Raw genomic sequence first — 20,296 nt, forward strand, 5'->3', positions numbered from 1 at the left:
CTGCGCCATTGAGTTTGCCCAACATCACGGAGGCACCATCAGATGTGAACCTTACCATTTTCATTAGATCAAGTTGGTGTTTTTTATAAAAGTCTTTGATTGCAGACACTATTGAAACAGCATCACATTCTTGCAATCGTAATAGTCCACCAAACGAAGTTTTATAGTCTGCAGAATTTATGGATCTATATTTAAAGTAAAGTATCAAGTATCTGTTAGTGGATATATCAGTGCTTTCATCAACAGCTAGAGTATGACACATTGCTAATGCTATTTCATGCATGAGGTCGTTTTGGACAATGCAGTTGATAATTTCAAGAAATTCAAAAGCACAATTTTTACTTCTCCAGCTCGCTGGTATGCACACATACTTTTCAATATGGTCATTAATATCCTGAACAGAAAGCATTGAGCTGTTCATTTTAATAGCCAACAATACATTGTCAATAAGTACCTTGATTTCTTCTGGGTTTGAGTGCTTGCGTACCCCAGTTGCCGCCTCTGCTTTTCAGCTGGACTTTCAAGAATCATGCTAAGCAATCCGCACCGGAAGGAAGGGTTTTTGTTTCTAAGTCTTGTTACACCATCTAAATGAGACTTATTTGACAGATGACACTTTAAGAAATCCAACTTCCATACATCGTTCCACATTCTTCCTGTTGAAAATTCTTCCAGAGCTCTGGCATCTTGACAATATACACAAACCACTTCGTTGTCCTCATCATACGTGAATATTTCACAAAGTTTAACAGGCATTACACTATGTGACTTTGGTGTAACCGTCTCTATAGTCTCATCCAGCCATCCAGATTTAAATGAAGTCGCTGTTCTTTTACGCTTTTGACCTCTAGACAGTGACATTTTGGGATTGATTTTTTTTACCAGATTGGTTTATTTAAAATTAATACTTTTATTATATGGCTACTATTTCAATGCTCTTAACAGCATGACTCGACAAAAAGGCAAACGGGAGATCATTCAGATCAGGATACTGGAAGTTTGCGCATAGATCTGATCACGTCCATGTATCTGTGGCAAAAAAAGTGGGAAAATGGTAAAACATCATGAGTAAATGTATGAAGTCCAATGCCTTTGAAAGATTTCAATCATGAAAACAACACTTACCTTTGTTCATTTCTGGGAAATCTTTGCAGTTCCTTAGCAACTATGGCCAGGCATTTTGACTTATTCGCACGTACTTGAGTTTGTACACAGCCAAATGAACAGACTACAAGGAGATGTGTGGGTCCCCCCCCGCCCGACCGTCCCGACGTGATCAGCTTTCCACGTTAAAAATGCTGGCCGTGAGGGGTACGATTCATTGCCCTCCTTTCCCTTTCCCCCCCTTGCCAGCTAGTAGAATCTGGCTGTGTTGATAGATAGCGGGCGAACAATGTCAAAAGTTGCCCGTAAATATGGTGACCAGATCGCAAGAGTGAAATTTCAGGACACATTGGGTGAGCGGGGGGGAGGGGAGAAGAGAGCCACACAGCTCCCCTGCCCTGCCCTGCACCCCCTGAACCCACTATGTCCAGAGCCCCCCACAACCCTGCATATTTGACACAAATGCACAGTGCTGTGCACACCGCCACACCCCAGTTGCCCAGCACCCCACACAGAACCCCCCACTCGCTAGTTTCCCAATACACACAGATTTCTCCTCCCTCCCAGTGCTTTCCACACAGCCTCACCACCACAACTAAACAATGCCCCACACAGATGCCCAGTGCCCTGACACACACAAACCTCCCCCACTGCCCAGTGCCCTCCACACCCTCACAGCCCAGCACCTCCCACACACCTCCCAGACACTCACTCCACCACACCCTGCCCCCTTCCCTGGCTGCACTCACCAGCCCTGCTGGAGGTCTCTGGCTCCTAGGGTCAGAGCGGTGAGGGGTGGGGTCTCCACTTTCCATGTGCTGTGCCCACCACAAGTGTGAGCTCCGTGGCTCCCATTGGCTGGGAAAAGTGCCAATGGGAGCTGCCGGAGCCCCAGAGCGGGGCTTGCAGGTGCTGGCAGCATGCAGAGACCCTAAGAGCCAGCAGGTCCCTCTGGCTCTTAGGGTCGGATCTGGTTGGGTCGGGGGGGGAGGTGGCACCTGCAAGCCCCGCCCCTGCAGCTCTGATTGGGCAGAAGGGAGCCGCCTGCACTGCAGGCTCCTGCCAGAGGGCGGGCGTGCCACTGGGAGCTGCCCCAGGAAGTGCCGCCACGCCAGCCCCGGGACTTTGGCGGTGATGGTGAGTGGGTGTCCTGACCAATGTGTGGTCAGGACGTGAGACAAATGTGCGCTCAGTGTTTCCCCATGTGCGCAGGGTTTAGAATCTGTGTGCGAGCGTGCACGCACACAGCTTAGAGGGAACAGTGGTTACTCACCTTGTGCAGTAACTGGAGATCCAGATGTGTGTCCTTATGGATTTTCCACTACCTTCCCTCCTTCTCCTTTGCATCAGAGTTTCCTATATGGTGGAGAAGGAACTGGGGCAAATTTGCCCGTGCAGCCCTTTCTATTTTTGGTCCGAGGCACGAGGATGAGTTGGACACGTGTAGTTCGAACGGGCACTGCTGTCGAAATTCTCCAATCAGAGACACCTGGAGTGCATGTGCACCTGAAGTGGAGCACTCACAGGGACATGCATCTCAAAGAACTCCAGTTACTTTGCAAGGTGAGTGACTTCTCCGTCTTGTGTAGTGAGTTCTATATACTATCTCCTTGCTTCCAGAGCAACAAGATGAGAAAATTCTCAAATACCATGAAAACTCATAACATCATGCCTCCATCATTCACGATTCAACTCGTCTCCTTTTTGTTAAAAAATGACCTACAAGGTGAAAAAAATCAGTTTGTGCCCATTATTGCTGCTTTATAATGTAGAAGGTGCTTAAAAGGTTTGTTTTCTGCTTGTTTTTTACACTGGAGATTTGAGTCATGTTGTGTTTGGAAAACTGTATGATTACGAGAGAACTAGTGAAATGATGACAACACAAGAGCCAAGAGAAGGAATGCAGAGGAAATGAGAGGGGAAAGAAATTTTAAATTGCTGTGTTAAAATTTTTGTGTGTGGGGTTAATACTTATTCTTCAGCTGACATTGGGAGAAAGGAATATTTTCCTCACTCTTCCATTAAAGTGTTCAAGTTCAAAATATATGATCTATAGGTCATTCAGCAAGATCTGGGAAGAACGGACTTGAGGTATCTCATATTTCTCAAGTATAAAACAAGCAGAAAAAACCTCAAACCCATCAGGCCTTCTTTTATATATAAGCGAAGAAAAAAAATCTCTCTGCAGGATTTTCAAACGACATCTTGTATATTTCTGTAGTCTTCCTTTCGTTTACATATTCCTCGGCTAATCTTACAGCCCCTGGAGGAGAAACTCACAGACTCTGTTTCTGTGGATTACGTTGTGCACAACAGTATAAAAATACACTGCCGTCTAGAACCCAGCTGATGTAGTAAAGGCGCAAGTGAGATGCGCATACCTATGTCAGAGGTGTAGTTAAGGTCCATGAGCAGAGTTATGGCAGTGTGGTTAAGGCATGGCAATGACTCATCTGGCACTCTCTCATTTTTTCTTTCTTGTTAGTGTCTTGATATCTTTCCTTTGAATCATGTAATCTTGGTTTTATTTTTATTTGTGCTAGTCTTAAAAGAAAAGCCCTAGAGGGGGGGAAAGAGGTGAGCAAAGGATTGTAGTGGAGGTGGCAGCAGCACAAGGGTGTATTCAGAAAGGTCTGGATGCACGTGATTAGAGCCCTGTGCAGATACAAAACTTGTACCCGCATCTGATCTGTGATCTGCAAAAATGGTCTATGGATATCCACATCTGTGGATATTCATGGATTTGCAGGGCTCTACACATGATCACAACCTTTTTTCTCCAGTGTGGACTCTGGCTGTTCTTTCCTCCTCTGATTGGCTGATTGCTTTGATCTCTTCCCTCACAGTCTCTGTACCTCAAGAAGAGTTTTGACCCTGAAAAGGGAGACGTGTCAGAGACTCAATGAAGTCCATAGCTATTGCTATTATGTGGAAGGTGCTTGGATACCAGTGATGGGTGGCACTATAAAACTCTAGGTAGATTCAATCCTTCCACTGCCAGACTCCATGCTTCTTCCATCTCTCCTGTCTTCTTCCCTCCCTTTCCTTCCTTTTCAATGTCCCCTGTCTTTTCCTGCCTCACCTTGTTTCCTATTAATTCACCTGCTGCACCATCCCCTCCCAAATATATATATATATATATATATATATATATACACAGTGATGAACATGGGACTAGTGGGAGGTATTTTCTGGATTGTGCCCTAAATGAGACCGATCCAATTCATGGGGAAATAGTGAAAATGCAAGAAGGCATGGAGATAATGTTGGTGAACTGCTCAGCATATGGAAAGCTCCACAAAAATAGGCCAAAAAGGGATTGAGAAGGACTTTGAACCATTTTTGAGAACTAATTTTGTTCTAGTTTGGACAACACCTTTGGCTCGCCCTCCCAAAGCACAATCCTATTGTACTTTTGTCTGGTCCTCCACTCCACTCTTCAAGGGCCTCCTTCCTGAGGGTTAGGAAGACCTTTACCAACTTTTCCAATTAAAAAATATACTGTGACTAAGTATAGTGTACATATGCCCTTTAAATTTTTAATTGTCTGGCTGTAAATCTAAATTTAATAGTGAATAAAGCACTTTAGAAAGTTGTGCTGACTGAATAAATTAAAATTGAAATTTCTTGAAAAGAACAGAGAATGCACTGATTGACATCGTTTTTGTGTTTGATCCGAGTTTACATCTGTTAGTAAATTTAAATGATGAGTTAAATGGTATTTAAATGGCAGAGTGTGAGGGCATATCCTTTACATAATTACTTTAAATGCTTTTTATAGCTTCCGGATTTGTGCTTGTAATAGTAGCTTTATCACATTGCTACCTGACAGTCTGTGTGCTGTAATCCTGCCTTCATGATGGCTTTCACCTTGTTGAAGAGGACATTCATTAGATCTCCCTTTCAACCGATAGCGATAATTTTATCAAAGAGTACATAGTAACACTAAAATAACTTGAACAATGTGAGAAAATGTAACAGCATCTACAAGCAATCTTTACTTTCTTGAAGCATCTTATGACTGCCCCTGAATTCTTGATCTCGAAGTACCCATGGATGAAGGTAATTTTAATAAAGTCGTGGTATAATTTAGAGGCCACTCTTAAAATGTTGCATTTTTACATTTGAGAAAATATTTTTAAAAATATGATATGGTTTTGATGTGAAAATTTAATGGCACCAGAACGGTTAGAAATACCTTTCTGATGGTTTGGTGTCAAATCTGGGTTTAGTGTGATGGGATGTGAAGGCTATTAGTGATAGAGACCAGATAGTTTTGGCCAGCACTGGGCTCTATCTTCAAAGGTTGTAGAGCCCTTGAAAACTCCATGGCCTGCCTTGGAACACTGGCTCTGGGGGCTGCTCCTTATTCCAAGCAACTTGCAGCCCCATGTCTCTCACTGTATAAAGCTGGTTTTATTTTTATGTAGTCACCTGTACAAGACCCATGCCCTGAAGTGCAGACTGCACATCCTCTACTTCGACTGCTGTATATGGTAATTGCACTTTGGGGAGCATTCTCCAGGCCTTACAGATTTCCCAGCAGTGGGGGAGGAAATACTGGTTTTCATAGCTGACTAAGTCTGTTGAGGAAGCCTTAAACTGAGGTCTCCTAGCCGATCGTTTTGAAGGGGAATTCATTGTGTGAGAGCAAGTGGGCAATATACAGTCTCCAGCACTCCCTCTTCCCTAAACCAATGTACAGGTGAAGAGACAGGTTGGGGGTAAATAGTGAAACCTCCCATTTCTTAAGAGAGCTCTCATCTGTGGTGAGTAGCAGTAATAGTTATAGTGCCTAGGACCACAGTAACAACAGATCCCCTGTGCAGCCACACAAGGGGCCAGAGGAATGGGCTGTAAATTGGGAATGGGGCTGTTTTAATGGGTTGGGAGGTTTATATATGAGCCCTCCGTTGCCACCCATGTAACAGAGGGGTTGTTGATGTTGTTGAATTACCTGTGCACAGGGCAGGACTATTACACTGATAATAAATAAAAAGAAATACTCTTGGAGCAGAATGACTCTGTGCTCAGTCTCTTTACTTTACATGTCCCATAAGACCAGACATTTCCCCCTGCTGCTTTCAGCCCACAAGTAGGTCCTGCAAACATCCTAGAGGCACATGTGTTCCATAAACACCATTTACACCGCAGGAAAGTTATTGAATTTTCCAGAACCTGGATGTTTTAGCTGCACTGAATGAAGGATATTTTAACAACTCTTTGAACGGTTCCTCCTCATACAGGGTGTTTCATATCAGACACCCAACCAGCTTGATACATATAAACTTGCTGTTCTTCCACATTTGCGAGTGATTATTATTTCAAAATTGTGAATAATGAAATAATGAATTTATGGGAAAAGTTGGGCATGTTGCAAAGCGTGGTTCCACTACTACTTTGTTTTCGTCCTTGTCCCACATTTGATGCCTTAGCAGATCAAGATGTATGTATGTAATTGGTATATAAGGGACTTGCAGTAGCTTGTTGTACGGAAAAAAAATGCACCGACTAACCCTCTACATCAGAAACGATGTAGCCTCAGTCAGCAATTTAAATATTTTTCCATTAGGGTGAGCTGGTTCCAGTGACTTTTGCTCCACTTTTCTTCCCTCTGAGTAGCCCTGCTGCTAGGTTTGGAAAGTGCTATACTGTAAAGTTGGAACCCTGGAAAAATAAAGACAAAAACCGCAAGAAGAAGTTCAAAAGAAATAAAGACTAAGAATGAAGTTTTCAAGCTATGTTCCAAGGCAAGGACTTTTCATCTTTAAACCTTTGAATTGTGAATCAAGGCAGTAAAACTTACTACTAGGTTAAAGTTTAAATGGCATAGAAAAGGTAGAAAAAAGATTAAACATATTCTGTCTGGACAGTGGAACAAAGACTTTGAATCCTTGTCTATGCACCTGTCTATAGAGTATCTAAGTTCCAGGAGTCCCACAGAGGACATGCGATGAGCACTCTTATTGTTCGTATTAAGAACTGAAGTAATTGAAAGGAAAAGTAAGGTAAGGAAAATCAGAAATCAGATGTGACTGCCTGTATGGTTAAAAAATAATTTAAAGGGAAAGGGACTATCAAGCAGTTCATATTATGGAAATACGACCATTGAAGATAAAATAAAAAAAGTCTATTATTCTTTGGAAGAGTTTTTTCTCTCCAAGACTTAAATATCATTTGAAAGCCAGCAATGTTCACTGAGTTGCTTACTGGTCAGTTGTAAGAGAATCTTTCAAATATATATTTTTATTTAGTTTTTGAATTGATAACGTCAAAGTTGGATGCTGAAGCATGGGAGGAGGGTTTTTTTTTAATTAAAGTAAATTTGAAAGTCTTTGGAATTGAGTAAACATGTTACAATTTTATGATCTACTGCATTAAACTTCCTTCAGCGGCCTTTTTAACACAGCTTTCTAATTCCAAATTTACCTTTATGGAACAGCTCCGTGTTGATAGAAGAGTAATAAATGTAATGTTTCACAATCTGAGTTAATAAATTGTGGTATTCCCTCAGGTCTGAGTTCTTCTGGAGTTGTCTATTTCACAAAAATCTCGTCTGCCAATTCAGCTGTCTGCTACGTGGGAAACAGGGTTATTAGAACATGCATTTTAAAGAAACACATGGACATAGAGAGATTTTTCTTAAACAAATGAGGGCTTTGAATCATGATGAATGCAAAGCTCCTAAATTCTGGATCACATCTGTTTAATGGAGAAAAAGATAGTATACAAAGAGAGAGGCGAATACTTTTAAAAGTGCATTATGTGTAATGTTGACATCAGATACTGGTGTGTAACCGTAGTTTGCAAAATCAGCTACTATGACAATAGTTACAAGATGTTTGGAGATGCGCCCCCATGTATCTAAGATCAATATTGAACACTACGTGTTGAATAAAAACTTATACCAGGTAAGGATGCATGTCTGGTGTTTGGATCTTCTAATGTATTCTGTTATGTGGTGGATTTTATTTTTCCCTGGTTTGTTTGTTTTTTTTTGAGGAGTAAATAAGGCCCAGTCTACATTAGGGAAGTTTGCTCTTCTGTAGCTAATTTGGTACAGTTAGGCTAATGTAATTCCCCAACATAGACATGTTTCACTAGTATAAAGTTGGGTTTACTTCAGTGTGAATTACGTGTCTAGTTTAATTTAGGGATGTGCATCAGTGTAACTACATCAATCATTGCTTCAGTGAAAATTTCTCTAATGTAGACCGCTTCAGATTTAATGTGGAAATTTAGAATATTATAGTATTTTAACTGATTAAAACTTTAGTTAACCATTCTGGGGATATAGACATGTATTTTGGGTGTGTATAGTTATCTATAAATTAACCAAATATCGTTTCAAATGTATTTAAACTTTTTATTTAACTGACATGCAGATGTTCAATTGAGTCTTGTCAGAAAAATATATTATGATGTTGTTTAAAATCTGGTTGCTTTTGCTTTTGGGGAAGAAGGTGAATTAGTCATTTGAAAGTCCATCTTAAACATTACTGTGACTAGGTTTTTATAAGCAATTGTGCCTTCCAGTCTACCTGACCTAAGTGCTGGAAATAATTTTCCTAATAATTTTATTAAGATTTTCCATGACTCAATTTCCACACAAGTATTCCTTTATTAGTCCAAAACCAAGTGTTGATTACATCCAAAATACCAATATAAATATATACTTACAGTCTTTTATTCTATATCCTAGCCACAATACTGTTATTAGTATTGGCCAAAATAGTTGCAACAGAATCCGGTCTGGGAGATACCTTCCCATCATGGTGTGATTCAGGAGGGGTAAGGAAAAGCTCTGACAAAGAAACCCCTACAAAACCTTGCTTTTTTTACATTATAACAAACAAGTACAATCATTGCTAGTTATTAACTAAGACCAGATGAAACAGTGAAATCTGCTCTCTTTGTGATTTTCTTCTGGTCTAACTTTGCCATATTTCTGCCTAATTAAACAAACCAATTTTTTACTGCACTTGGGGGTACCCAATTAACCATAGTTTTTTAAATTTCTATTTCCTACACCCAAACCTTAAATAAGATTACACTGATATTCCCAGGGTCTCTACAATTTTAACACAAACAATCCCCTTTCTCATGAGTTCATTCTTTTTTGGTCACATGTTTTGAACCAATTATCCATGCCAACATCTGATCTCAATTTAAAATCATAGTTCACCCATGTCTAACGTAGGACTATATTCCTAAAAGGGGGTTTTGTTTCAAAAGTCCAGTATTTCTAAGTTTGAACTCAAATGAATTTGAACTCAAATTAACGGCGTTTCACAGTTGGGTTAAATTATTCGTGCTACTCAGTCATTTTTTTGCAACAGCGGTTCTCAATCTATGGGTCGGGACCCCAAAGTGGGTCACGGCCCCATTCTAATGTGGTTGCCAGGGCTGGTTTAGAATTGCTGAGGCCTGAGACCAAAGCCCAAGGGCTTTAGCCCTGGGCATCAGGACTCCTGTTACAGGCCCCCTGTAGGGTTGCCAACTTTCTAATCACACAAAACCGAACACCCGTGCCCCACCCTTTCTCCGAGGCCCCATCCCCGCTCACTCTATCCTCACTTGACTCTGTCGCTCACTCTTCCCCACTTTCACTTACTTTCACTGAGCTGGGAAAGGGAGTTCGGGTGCAGGAGGGGGTATGGGCTTTGGGCTGGGACTGCAGGCTCTGGGGTGGGGCTGGGGATGAAGGGTTTGGGGTGTGGGAGGGGACTCTGGGTTGGACCAGGGGGTTCGGGTGTGGGGTCCCAGCAGAGCTTACTGCAGCTCTGAGGAAGTGGCCACCAGATCCCTGCAGCCTCTAGGTGCATGGGCAGGCAGGTGGATCTGCATGGTGCCGCCCCCCACAGTGCATATTGGTCGCAGTTTCTGGCCAATGGGAGCTGTGGAGTTGGTAGTCAGGACGGGGGCAGTGTGTGGAACCTCCCAGTCCATGGCTGCCCCAGCACCTAGGGGGCCACAGGGACCTGGGGGCTGCTTCCAGGAGCAATGCAGAGCCTGCCTTAGCCCTGGGACTCTGCTCCACTGTCGACCGGACTTTTAACAGCCTGGCTGGCGGTGCTGACTGGAACTGCCAGGGTCCCTTTTTGACCAGGCATTGCAGTCGAAAACCAGACTCCTGGCAACCCTAGCCCCCTGCCTGGGGATGAAGCCCTTGGGCTTCGGCTTTGGCCCCCTCCCCACTAGGGGGCTTGGGCTGGCTCAGGCTTCAATCCCCACTCCTCGGGTTGCATAGTAATTTTTATTGTCCAAAAGGGTCATGGTGCAATGAAGTTTGAGAACCCCTGTTTTACAACAACCAAAGTTTCTAAAGTACTTTGGGATGAAAAGTGTTTATATTTTTTGAATGTATTATTCATTGCATTGTCTAGCCTTAAAAGATTAAAGGTGGGTAAATCAATTAACAAGAGGTTTGTTAGATATTTGTTATATCTTGTGTAGTGGTAGTCTCATACAATTGGCATCTTAAAAGACGTGGCTGAAAATTCATGCTTTTAAACCTATTTTAGTTTATTTTCAAGTACAGTATATTCTAGACACACTATCATTAATTTACAGAATTTGATTGTGTATTGTACATCATGTCACTTGGTCTTCATTTGTTAGTGTGTGCGTGTTATTTGTTACTTGTGTCTCAGCTCACTGTGACACCCAGTACATGAACATGAAAAGGTACTCTTTCCAAACCTGACACTTTGTATTGGGTTACGTGGCTGATGCCTATCGGACACAGTAATGGGCACATATTTTAAGGAATCAAAGTCTATCCTGTGGTGTTAGATATAAGAATCTAGAGCAGCGGTGGGCAACCTGCAGCCTGTCAGGGTAATCCGCTGGCGGGCTGCGAGACAGTGTTTACGTTGATTGTCGGCAGGCACGGCCGCCCACACCTCCCAGTGGCTGCAGTTCTTTGTCACTTTAAATCATGACTTCAAGACTGGATGCCTTTTTAAAAGATATCCTAGTTCATCCAAAAGTTGCTGAACTCAACGCAGGAATTGCTAAGTAAAATTCTGTGCCCTGTGTTATACAGGAGGTCAGACTAGGTGATATTCTGGTGAAGATGCTTTAAGCCAACTAGAGGGAGTTCTGCTGTCTGCTTAATAACTCCTGCCTCTGTGAGAGGTTGTAGCTATATCGGCAGAAGAAGCTGTCCCGCCGATATAGCACTGTTTACATAGACACTTAGGTTGGTATAATTTATGTCACTCTGGATGTGAATTATTCACACCCCTTAGCAACGTAAATTATACTGAAGTAATTTGCAGTGTAGACATAGCCTTAGAGAGAGAGAATGCTTCTCTGTCCTGTAGATTGAGGTTCAGAGACAGCCTTTGTGCCTTGGACCTTCACCCAGGCTGTCTGCTTTCAGTGATCTTTTTGCTTCCTCCTGTAAAGTAATTCGTACCCTCTTCCCTCACACAGTAGAGGAGGAGACTGGATCTTAAGCAACTTTTGCACTTTCATAGTTTAGGAAGTTTCTTGCAATCTCTAGCATTTAGTTTGGCTCCATAAAGGACACTGGGACTTGGTGGTTTTGACCAGTCATTTTAGTGAGGCTTCCATCCATATGACTTTGCATGCTACCTTCTGATCTCAGTCCAGTTGTGACACTGGCCCATTGTTTAGGAGCACCTCAGTCTGTGATCGCTATACATATCTGCTCTTCGTTCACATACAGAAAGCTTTAAGTATGGCACAGTCAATGTAGTTGTGTGACCATAATGACCACAGCATCTACCAGTGGTGAACCCTTACAGAGATGGCCCTGTAGGCACAGTTCTACTCAAAGAAAGCAGTCCTGTGCCAGAGCACCGAGGAATCTCATATCTATATACAATTGATAATAGAGGTTAGTAAACTGCAAAATAAGTGATTACAAAAGTATACCTGCATAGATTTATTTAGGTTAAAATGCACCACAGAAATAGTTAGAAATTGTGGCTCATTTGAAAGCAAAGCAAATGGTATCTTAAACGGGGGGGAAAAATTGCCATCAATTAGACATATGTGAATTAGAGGTCTGCAGTTTGCAAAATGTGATCATATTTAAAAAATACATATGACTGTTTTTTTTAGCATCTGGCTGAGTGACCGTACACAAATATTTGAAATTTAGCCTTTTGTGATACAAGTGTAGAATATTGTGCTCTTTCCTATTATTTTGCTTCAATTGGAATTGATGCTGCTATAGAAGCACTGTAGTTCTTTTTTACGTTCCGTGCCTGTACAGTTCTAAAGGAGCCTGCAGGCTATCTATTGTAGTTAGCCTCTCGCAACACTTGGGGCCCAGTTTTGAAAGGCTTGTGCATTAAAGAGACATTTTTCTTATTTCCTACATGTTTGCAATGTTGCTCCATGAAGATGTTTATAAATTTTATTTTAGCATAGCTTAATACTATTTTTTTTAAATGAAATATATTGAACTTAATAGATGAGACCTGTTTTTTTATTTAGTGTGTCTGCTCAGATTGTATAGCATGAGTCTGCATGGGTGTAGGTAATGAAACAAATTATATAATGTTTTTGTCGTGCCTATCTTCTGTTTTCTGGACTTGACTAAGGCTTGCAACTTCAAAGGTAAGGTAAGGCTTCCCTTTTGTGTTCAGATAGTGTGACTAAACTATTATGGCTGGCATTTCTGTGGAAGACTTGTGAGGCTTGTCCTTTGTTTTAATCTTTAAGTATCTTAGGAGTCATCCATAAAGGATATAGGCAGCAGGGGAGTTGAGGTCTTATGGACAGTTGGTGGAGGGGGCAGAGTAAAAATTCTGGAAAAATCTGCAGAGATCCTTTCAGGATTTCCACTTTGTTCCCTTTGGCTGTAACAAATCTTTGAAAATGGTGCTGTGGAAGTGGGTAAATGAAAGAGAACTACATGGGGCTAAGGAATGGCGATGTTCTTTTGGGAGTTCAAGGCATTTATACAGCTTGAGAAAGAGAGTGGAGAGCTCAGTATTTGATAAAATCTACTGGAGCCCTCTAATTTGTTGGTAATAAAAAAGGAAAAAATGGGGGGGAAAATTATGTTATTCCCTTGTTTAATTTGCTAGACTGGCACTAATTCTTCAGTTCATTTACTGTATTAGTTAATTTTAATATCTACTCTGCATTCTTGATTTCAACAGGGGAGAGGGTGGATGCTGAGGGTAAAAGGGTACAGGATTGGAGGGGTGAGAGAAAGGCGCTTGGTAGCAAATTGTGCAGTCCCCTTTTCACAGCTATACTGGAATCCCATGTAATTTTGTTGTTTCATGTGCTTTAAATTGTGGGTTTGAGACCCTGTTTTATTGTAGCTTCAACAAAATCATTTTTATTGGAAACTTTATGAAAATCGGTGGAGACTCTAAAATGAGAGAGAAACACGTGCTTAGACAAAATAAAATGGAAAATATCAGGTTCTAATTTTATAGTTACTGAATGTTTCAAGCTTACTTAAATGTACAGAATGGTGGAAGATAGTTTCTTCATTGATATAAATTCTACTTGCTAACAAACAACTCCATATTTTTGGTATCTGCTCATTCTAGCAATGTTTCTTGAATTTCTGTTACAGCCATAAATGGTCATATGAGTAGCTTGTATCCAATCAAGATATCAGTGGGAAGTTTTGAGGGCAGACCGTTTGCAGAATCAGGCCTTTCAAACAAAAGTTTTTCTATATTTGCAAGTAGGAAACACAAAAATGTTTTCAGTAATTTTATTTACGCTTTTCCCGAACGAAACAGAGAGCAGAAACCAAAACAAACCTGAACACATTTCCTTGTAAGTATTTATTTTTATGTAGAAGAATAGAGGCATCTTAATCATAAATGCTCCTATATTTGTTCATCAACGTATTGACAGGCGTGCAGGTAATCTGTTAAAACAAACACCATGAATACAGTGAGGAGGGAGGGCGTTGCTGACTGCGAGGGGGTGAAAGTGCTTCAGTATGGCAAAATCATATTTTAATTACCTGATACTCTGAGGAGTAACAGGCTGTGTTATGGCAGGTCTCTTATTTAATGCTGGTGAGGTTTTTTTGTGATGTGATTGCCATAAAATATATTTGTTTGTGCACAAGAAATGGTATACATTCCATATAGTGTGTTTGTTGTCCTTTTGCACTGAAAGAAGGTGGGTTTATTTTAAAATTCTAAATCTCTTACCAGTCTAAAATCTGCCCAAACAGCATTTATACCAGTGACTTGCATGACAAGAGTTCTTTGTGAAGGAGCAAATGTGCAGCAGTCTCCCTATTATACAGTTAAACTTTCTGTGCATAAATCATTTTAGTAGATTGGGCCAGTAGAGAATTGCGTATAGTACACTGTGTGAGATTTAATATTATGCTATATGTGATGTTGGAACTTAATTCCAAATGCAAAAACTAGTGTAATATGCATTTGAAGGTTGATTCTACTACACTGTGTTTAGCATGATGTTTATGGTGCCAGCTTTCTATACTTGTAGGTTCTTATGCAATTAAAAGCTTCTAAATTTCTTAATAGATATCTGTAACATTGACGTTTTAACTTGGCGTAGAACAATCTTAAAACACTCAGTCATGCACCAGTGAAGTCAATGGGAGCAGAATCAAGTTCTCAATTTCTATGAAGGCTTCTTTAAATTCAGCAAAACTATATAGCCTGAATTCAGTAACTAGGGTTTTACAAAGAGTCAGTTGGTGGCACTGTAATAAGGAGAGGTGGCTAATTGGACACTTACATTTCCAGCAAGTCAGTGCAAGATCTTCTGAAAAGAGTTAACTAATTTCTGTGCGCTTCTTCAAAGTCAATACTGTCATTAATTAATAATACTTTCACTTTTCCTGTACTCTCAGCCTGTGTGGTGATTTTTTCAGAAGGTGCAAGAAGAGATGTTTTTGTTAGTCGAGGCAGTTAGTCCTTACATAACCTGAATTATAAGGATTAGACTAGCGTCTGCCCTCAGTTTGTCATCTCTCTCTGAGTCTGCCTGAGAATTAAGATTTTTGATGATTTAATTCTGGGGCCAGATCGTTGGCTGGTGTAAATCAGGATAGCTTCATTGAGTTCAAAGATGACATGATTTTACACCAGCTGTGGATAGTTTCTAAAGTCTGTGCCCCCTTTAAGTAATTTGAATCAGGTAAATTGACTGCAGGCCTTAATATGGCTAGCTCCGTCGTCTTGAATGGCTTGGGAGAAGTATCAGAGGTGGAATTTGGAAGTTTAGGGTTGGGCTCCTTGTGGATTGGTGAGCTGAAGAGCAGTGTCTGGTCAGCAGACAGCAGTATGGGGAGCCTGCTAATGGTGGTTGTTCTGCTGCTCTAAACCTCCAGCTGAGGAGGAAGATGGGCCATAAACCCAGGAGGAGATTCTTTGGCCGTTAGGAGGCCAGGTGGGAGAAGTGAATCTCAGAAGTAGGATGTCTGTGGCCCAGGGCAGAACGTTGAGTTGAAGGCAGTGGAAGAGTGTATATTGGGGTCAGCCGGGTGCTAGAGCAGTGGTAGGCAGCCTGCGGCCCATCATGGTAATCCACTGGTGGGCTGCCAGACAGTTTGTTTACATTTGCACAGCTGCCCGCAGCTCCCAGTGGCCGCACTTCACCGTTCCTAGCCAATGGGAGCTGCGGGAAACAGCGCAGGTCGCAGGGACATGCTGGCCGCTGCTTCCCACAGCTCTCATTGGCCAGGAATGGCAAACCGCAGCCACTGGGCACTACGGGCGGCCATGCAAACGTAAACAAACTGTTTGGTGGCCCACCAGCGGATTATCCTGATGGACCACAAGTTGCCCACCACTGTGTTAGAGCCTTTACAGCTGAAGCTTGTGGCACTTGCCTCTGCTGTAGGTAATCTGAGGCGTTACTAAACTGTGGCAGGACAAGATTTGGTACCATGACACTGCAGAAGACCCCATGTGTGGGTGACATTGACACTTAGGTTTGCACCTGATGCACCGTCTTCCATGCTACATTTTATTTATTTAGGATTTATATTATTTAAAAGGAGTAGAAAACTTAGAAAACACAATTTTAATGAATAAGTCCTAGCACTTTCCTCCCATGACCTCCTTAGAGAGATGATAAACGGAAGGCAGAGGCTAGTCCACTTTTTTTATGAGGGGTTCTTAAGGTCTAATGGACCAAAGTAACAAGATGTCTCTCTTCTCTCAGCTTCTTGGAAAATACCTCACATATTGAGAAGAGGGCTAGTGAGGAGGGCTTTAAACTAGGTTCACCGGGGGAAGGAGACCAAAGCCCTGAGGTAGGTGGGGAAGCGGGATACCGGGAGGGAGCACGAGCAGGAGCGTGTGAGAGGGGAGGGCTCCTGCCTCATACTGAGAATGAGGGGCGATCAGCGGGTTATCTCAAGTGCCTATATACAAATGCACAAAGCCTGGGAAACAAGCAGGGAGAACTGGAGGTCCTGGCAAAGTCAAGGAATTATGATGTGATTGGAATAACAGAGACAGGGTGGGATAACTCGCATGACTGGAGTACTGTCGTGGATGGGTATAAACTGTTCAGGAAGGACAGGGAGGCCAGAAAAGGTGGGGGAGTTGCATTGTATGTAAGGGAGCAGTATGACTGCTCAGAGCTCAAGTATGAAACTGCAGAAAAACCTGAGAGTCTCTGGATTAAGTTTAGAAGCGTGAGCAACAAGGGTGATGTCGTGGTGGGAGTCTGCTGTAGACCACCGGACCAGGGGGATGAGGTGGACGAGGCTTTCTTCCGGCAACTCGCAGAAGCTACTAGATCGCACGCCCTGGTTCTCATGGGCGACTTCAATCATCCTGATATCTGCTGGGAGAGCAATACAGCGGTGCACAGACAATCCAGGAAGTTTTTGGAAAATGTAGGGGACAATTTCCTGGTGCAAGTGCTGGAGGAACCAACTGGGGTGGAGCTCTTCTTGACCTGCTGCTCACAAACTGGGAAGAATTAGTAGGGGAAGCAAAAGTGGATGGGAACCTGGGAGGCAGTGACCACGAGATGGTCGAGTTCAGGATCCTGACACAAGGAAGAAAGGAAAGCAGCAGAATACGGACCCTGGACTTCAGAAAAGCAGACTTTGACTCCCTCCGGGAACTGATGGGCAGGATCCCCTGGGAGAATAACATGAGGGAGAAAGGAGTCCAGGAGAGCTGGCTGTATTTTAAAGAATCCTTATTGTGGTTACAGGGACAAACCATCCCGATGTGTAGAAAGAATAGTAAATATGGCAGGCGACCAGCTTGGCTTAACAGTGAAATCCTTGCTGATCTTAAACACAAAAAAGAGGCTTACAAGAAGTGGAAGATTGGACAAATGACCAGGGGTGAGTATAAAAATATTGCTCGGGCATGTAGGAGTGAAATCAGGAAGGCTAAATCACACCTGGAGTTGCAGCTAGCGAGAGATGTTAAGAGTAACAAGAAGGGTTTCTTCAGGTATGTTAGCAATAAGAAGAAAGCCGAGGAAAGTGTGGGCCCCTTACTGAATGAGGGTGACAACCTAGTGACAGAGGATGTGGAAAAAGCTAATGTACTCAATGCCTTTTTTGCCTCTCTCTTCATGAACAAGGTCAGCTCCCAGACTACTGCACTGGGCAGCACAGCATGGGGAGGAGGTGGCCAGCCCTCTGTGAAGAAAGAAGTGGTTTGGGACTATTTAGAAAAGCTGGATGTGCACAAGTCCATGGGGCTGGATGCGTTGCATCCGAGAGTGCTAAAGGAATTGGTGATGTGATTGCAGAGCCATTGGCCATTATCTTTGAAAACTCATGGCGATCAGGGGAAATCCCGGAAGACTGGAAAAAGGCTAATGTAATGCCAATCTTTAAAAAAGGGAAGAAGGAGGATCCTGGGAACTACAGGCCAGTCAGCCTCACCTCAGTCCCCGGAAAAATCATGGAGCAGGTCCTCAAGGAATCAATTCTGAAGCACTTAGACGAGAGGAAAGTGATCAGGAACAGTCAGCATGGATTCACCAAGGGCAAGTCATGCCTGACTAATCTAATTGCCTTCTATGATGAGATAACTGGTTCTGTGGATGAAGGGAAAGCAGTGGACGTGTTATTCCTTGACTTTAGCAAAGCTTTTGACATGGTCTCCCACAGTATTCTTGTCAGCAAGTTAAAGAACTATGGGCTGGATGGATGCACTACAAGGTGGGTAGAAAGTTGGCTAGATTGTCGGGCTCAACGGGTAGTGATCAATGGCTCCATGTCTAGTTGGCAGCCGGTATCTAGCGGAGTGCCCCAAGGGTCGGTCCTGGGGCCGGTTTTGTTCAATATCTTCATAAATGATCTGGAGGATGGTGTGGATTGCAGCCTCAGCAAGTTTGCAAATGACACTAAACTGGGAGGAGAGGTAGATACGCTGGAGGGTAGGGATAGGATACAGAGGGACCTAGACAAATTGGAGGATTGGGCCAAAAGAATTCTGATAAGGTTCAAGGAGGACAAGTGCAGAGTCCTGCACTTAGGATGGAAGAATCCAATGCTCCGCTATAGACTAGGGACCGAATGGTGAGGCAGCAGTTCTGCAGAGAAGGACCTAGGGGTGACAGTGGACGAGAAGCTGGATATGAGTCAACAGTGTGCCCTTGTTGTCAAGAAGGCCAATGGCATTTTCGGATGTATAAGTACGGGCATTGCCAGCAGATTGAGGGACGTGATCGTTCCCCTCTATTCGACATTGGTGAGGCCTCATCTGGAGTACTGTGTCCAGTTTTGGGCCCCACACTACAAGGAGGATGTGGAAAAATTGGAGAGAGAGTCCAGCGAAAGGCAACAAAAATGATTAGGGGTCTGGAACACATGATTTATGAGGAGAGGCTGAGGGAACTGGGATTGTTTAGTCTACAGAAGAGAAGAGTGAGGGGGGATTTGATAGCTGCTTTCAACTACCTGAAAGGTGGATCCAAAGAGGATGGATCTAGACTATTCTCAGTGATAGCAAATGATAGGACAAGGAGTAATGGTCTCAAGTTGCAGTGGGGGAGATTTAGGTTGGATATTAGGAAAAACTTTTTCACTAGGAGGGTGGTGAAACACTGGAATGCGTTACCTAGGGAGGTGGTGGAATCCCCTTCCTTAGAAGTTTTTAAGGTCAGGCTTGACAAAGCCCTGGCTGGGATGATTTAGTTGGGGATTGGTCCTGCTCTGGGCAGGGGGTTGGACTAGATGACCTCCAGAGGTCCCTTCCAACTCTGATATTCTATGATTCTAAGATAGAAAAAGTACAGTGGATCCCTTGGCAAGACTGAGGCCTTATTTTATGTTTTCTGACGGATTGCTTGAGCACTACCTTGCTCCTCAGTGAATAACAGGTTAACTTCAGCTCCGCTTAATCCTTTCTTTATGCAGACTAGCAGTTGACTGCTTTCAAGATGGGAGAGTTCCTTGGGATAGTCAGGTTCCATACCCAAGCGTTATTTTCCTCATTATAAACATTAGACCTTGAGCAGATGACTTTGCTGACTGCAATTGGTTATTTCTTTTTCTTCTGATCCACTCACTTGCATACCTTTAACATCTATGTTCTGGGCAAGATTTATTAAGGAATCACAGTAGTAGGACAAATAGTTTTTTAGTAGGACAAATAGTGTTTGTAATATACTTGTAGTTTTTTCTTCTTTTCCTCCTTTACTTCTTTCCCACCGCTTTCTTCCGCGGTGTTCTTCTCCTTCCTCCTCTCCATTCAGTTTGCACTAAATTTATTTTTTCTTATTTTTTCTCTTTTTTAGGTAAACGGTTGCAAGAATGGATTTCTGTTATCCTTTGCATCATCTTGGTCACAGTTGACTTTCTGCTCCTGTTAATCCATTTTTCAGCAAATCATCTTTATAAAATAATAGCAGGTATAGGTAAGTATTTCAGTTTTTAACCCTCAGCATATTTTAAAATTATCAATACGCACAGTTCAAATCTTCACATTTTGCAGCAATGTGGCAGATATTGTTGTAAATGTGTTTTTAATTAACTGTAAGAATGGCAAAATCAGAAATGTAGAGAAATTCAGAACTAAGGTTGGTACTGCAACTACCCCGATACACAGTAATATAGCAGTATTGTTCTAGGCCAGAGGATTTGAATAAACTACTATGTTTTGTATTTTTGAAATAGCAGGATATAGAATTATAGGCCCCAATCAGCAAAGCAGTTATGTGCATAACTTATGTATGTGTATATATAAAAACACTGAGAAAGGATCAGTGGATTCTATTA

At 42.3% G+C, this 20,296-nt stretch overlaps 1 protein-coding gene across 1 annotated transcript in view; it reads left to right on the forward strand.

Annotated features, from left to right (window-relative positions):
• Positions 1-20,296, forward strand: part of LOC311528902 (plasmanylethanolamine desaturase 1-like) — a gene marked incomplete at its 5' end in the record, with an annotated part of 80,422 nt that overhangs the window by 20,869 nt on the left and 39,257 nt on the right. Inside the window, one exon of the mRNA XM_084644397.1 lies at positions 19,816-19,935. Coding sequence (XP_084500523.1) covers positions 19,816-19,935 — 120 coding nt within the window. The remainder of the gene's footprint in view (positions 1-19,815; positions 19,936-20,296) is intronic.

Source organism: Lepidochelys olivacea (assembly GCF_965140295.1).
Source record: "Lepidochelys olivacea isolate rLepOli2 genome assembly, chromosome: 12".
Lineage (NCBI taxonomy): Eukaryota > Metazoa > Chordata > Testudines > Cheloniidae > Lepidochelys > Lepidochelys olivacea.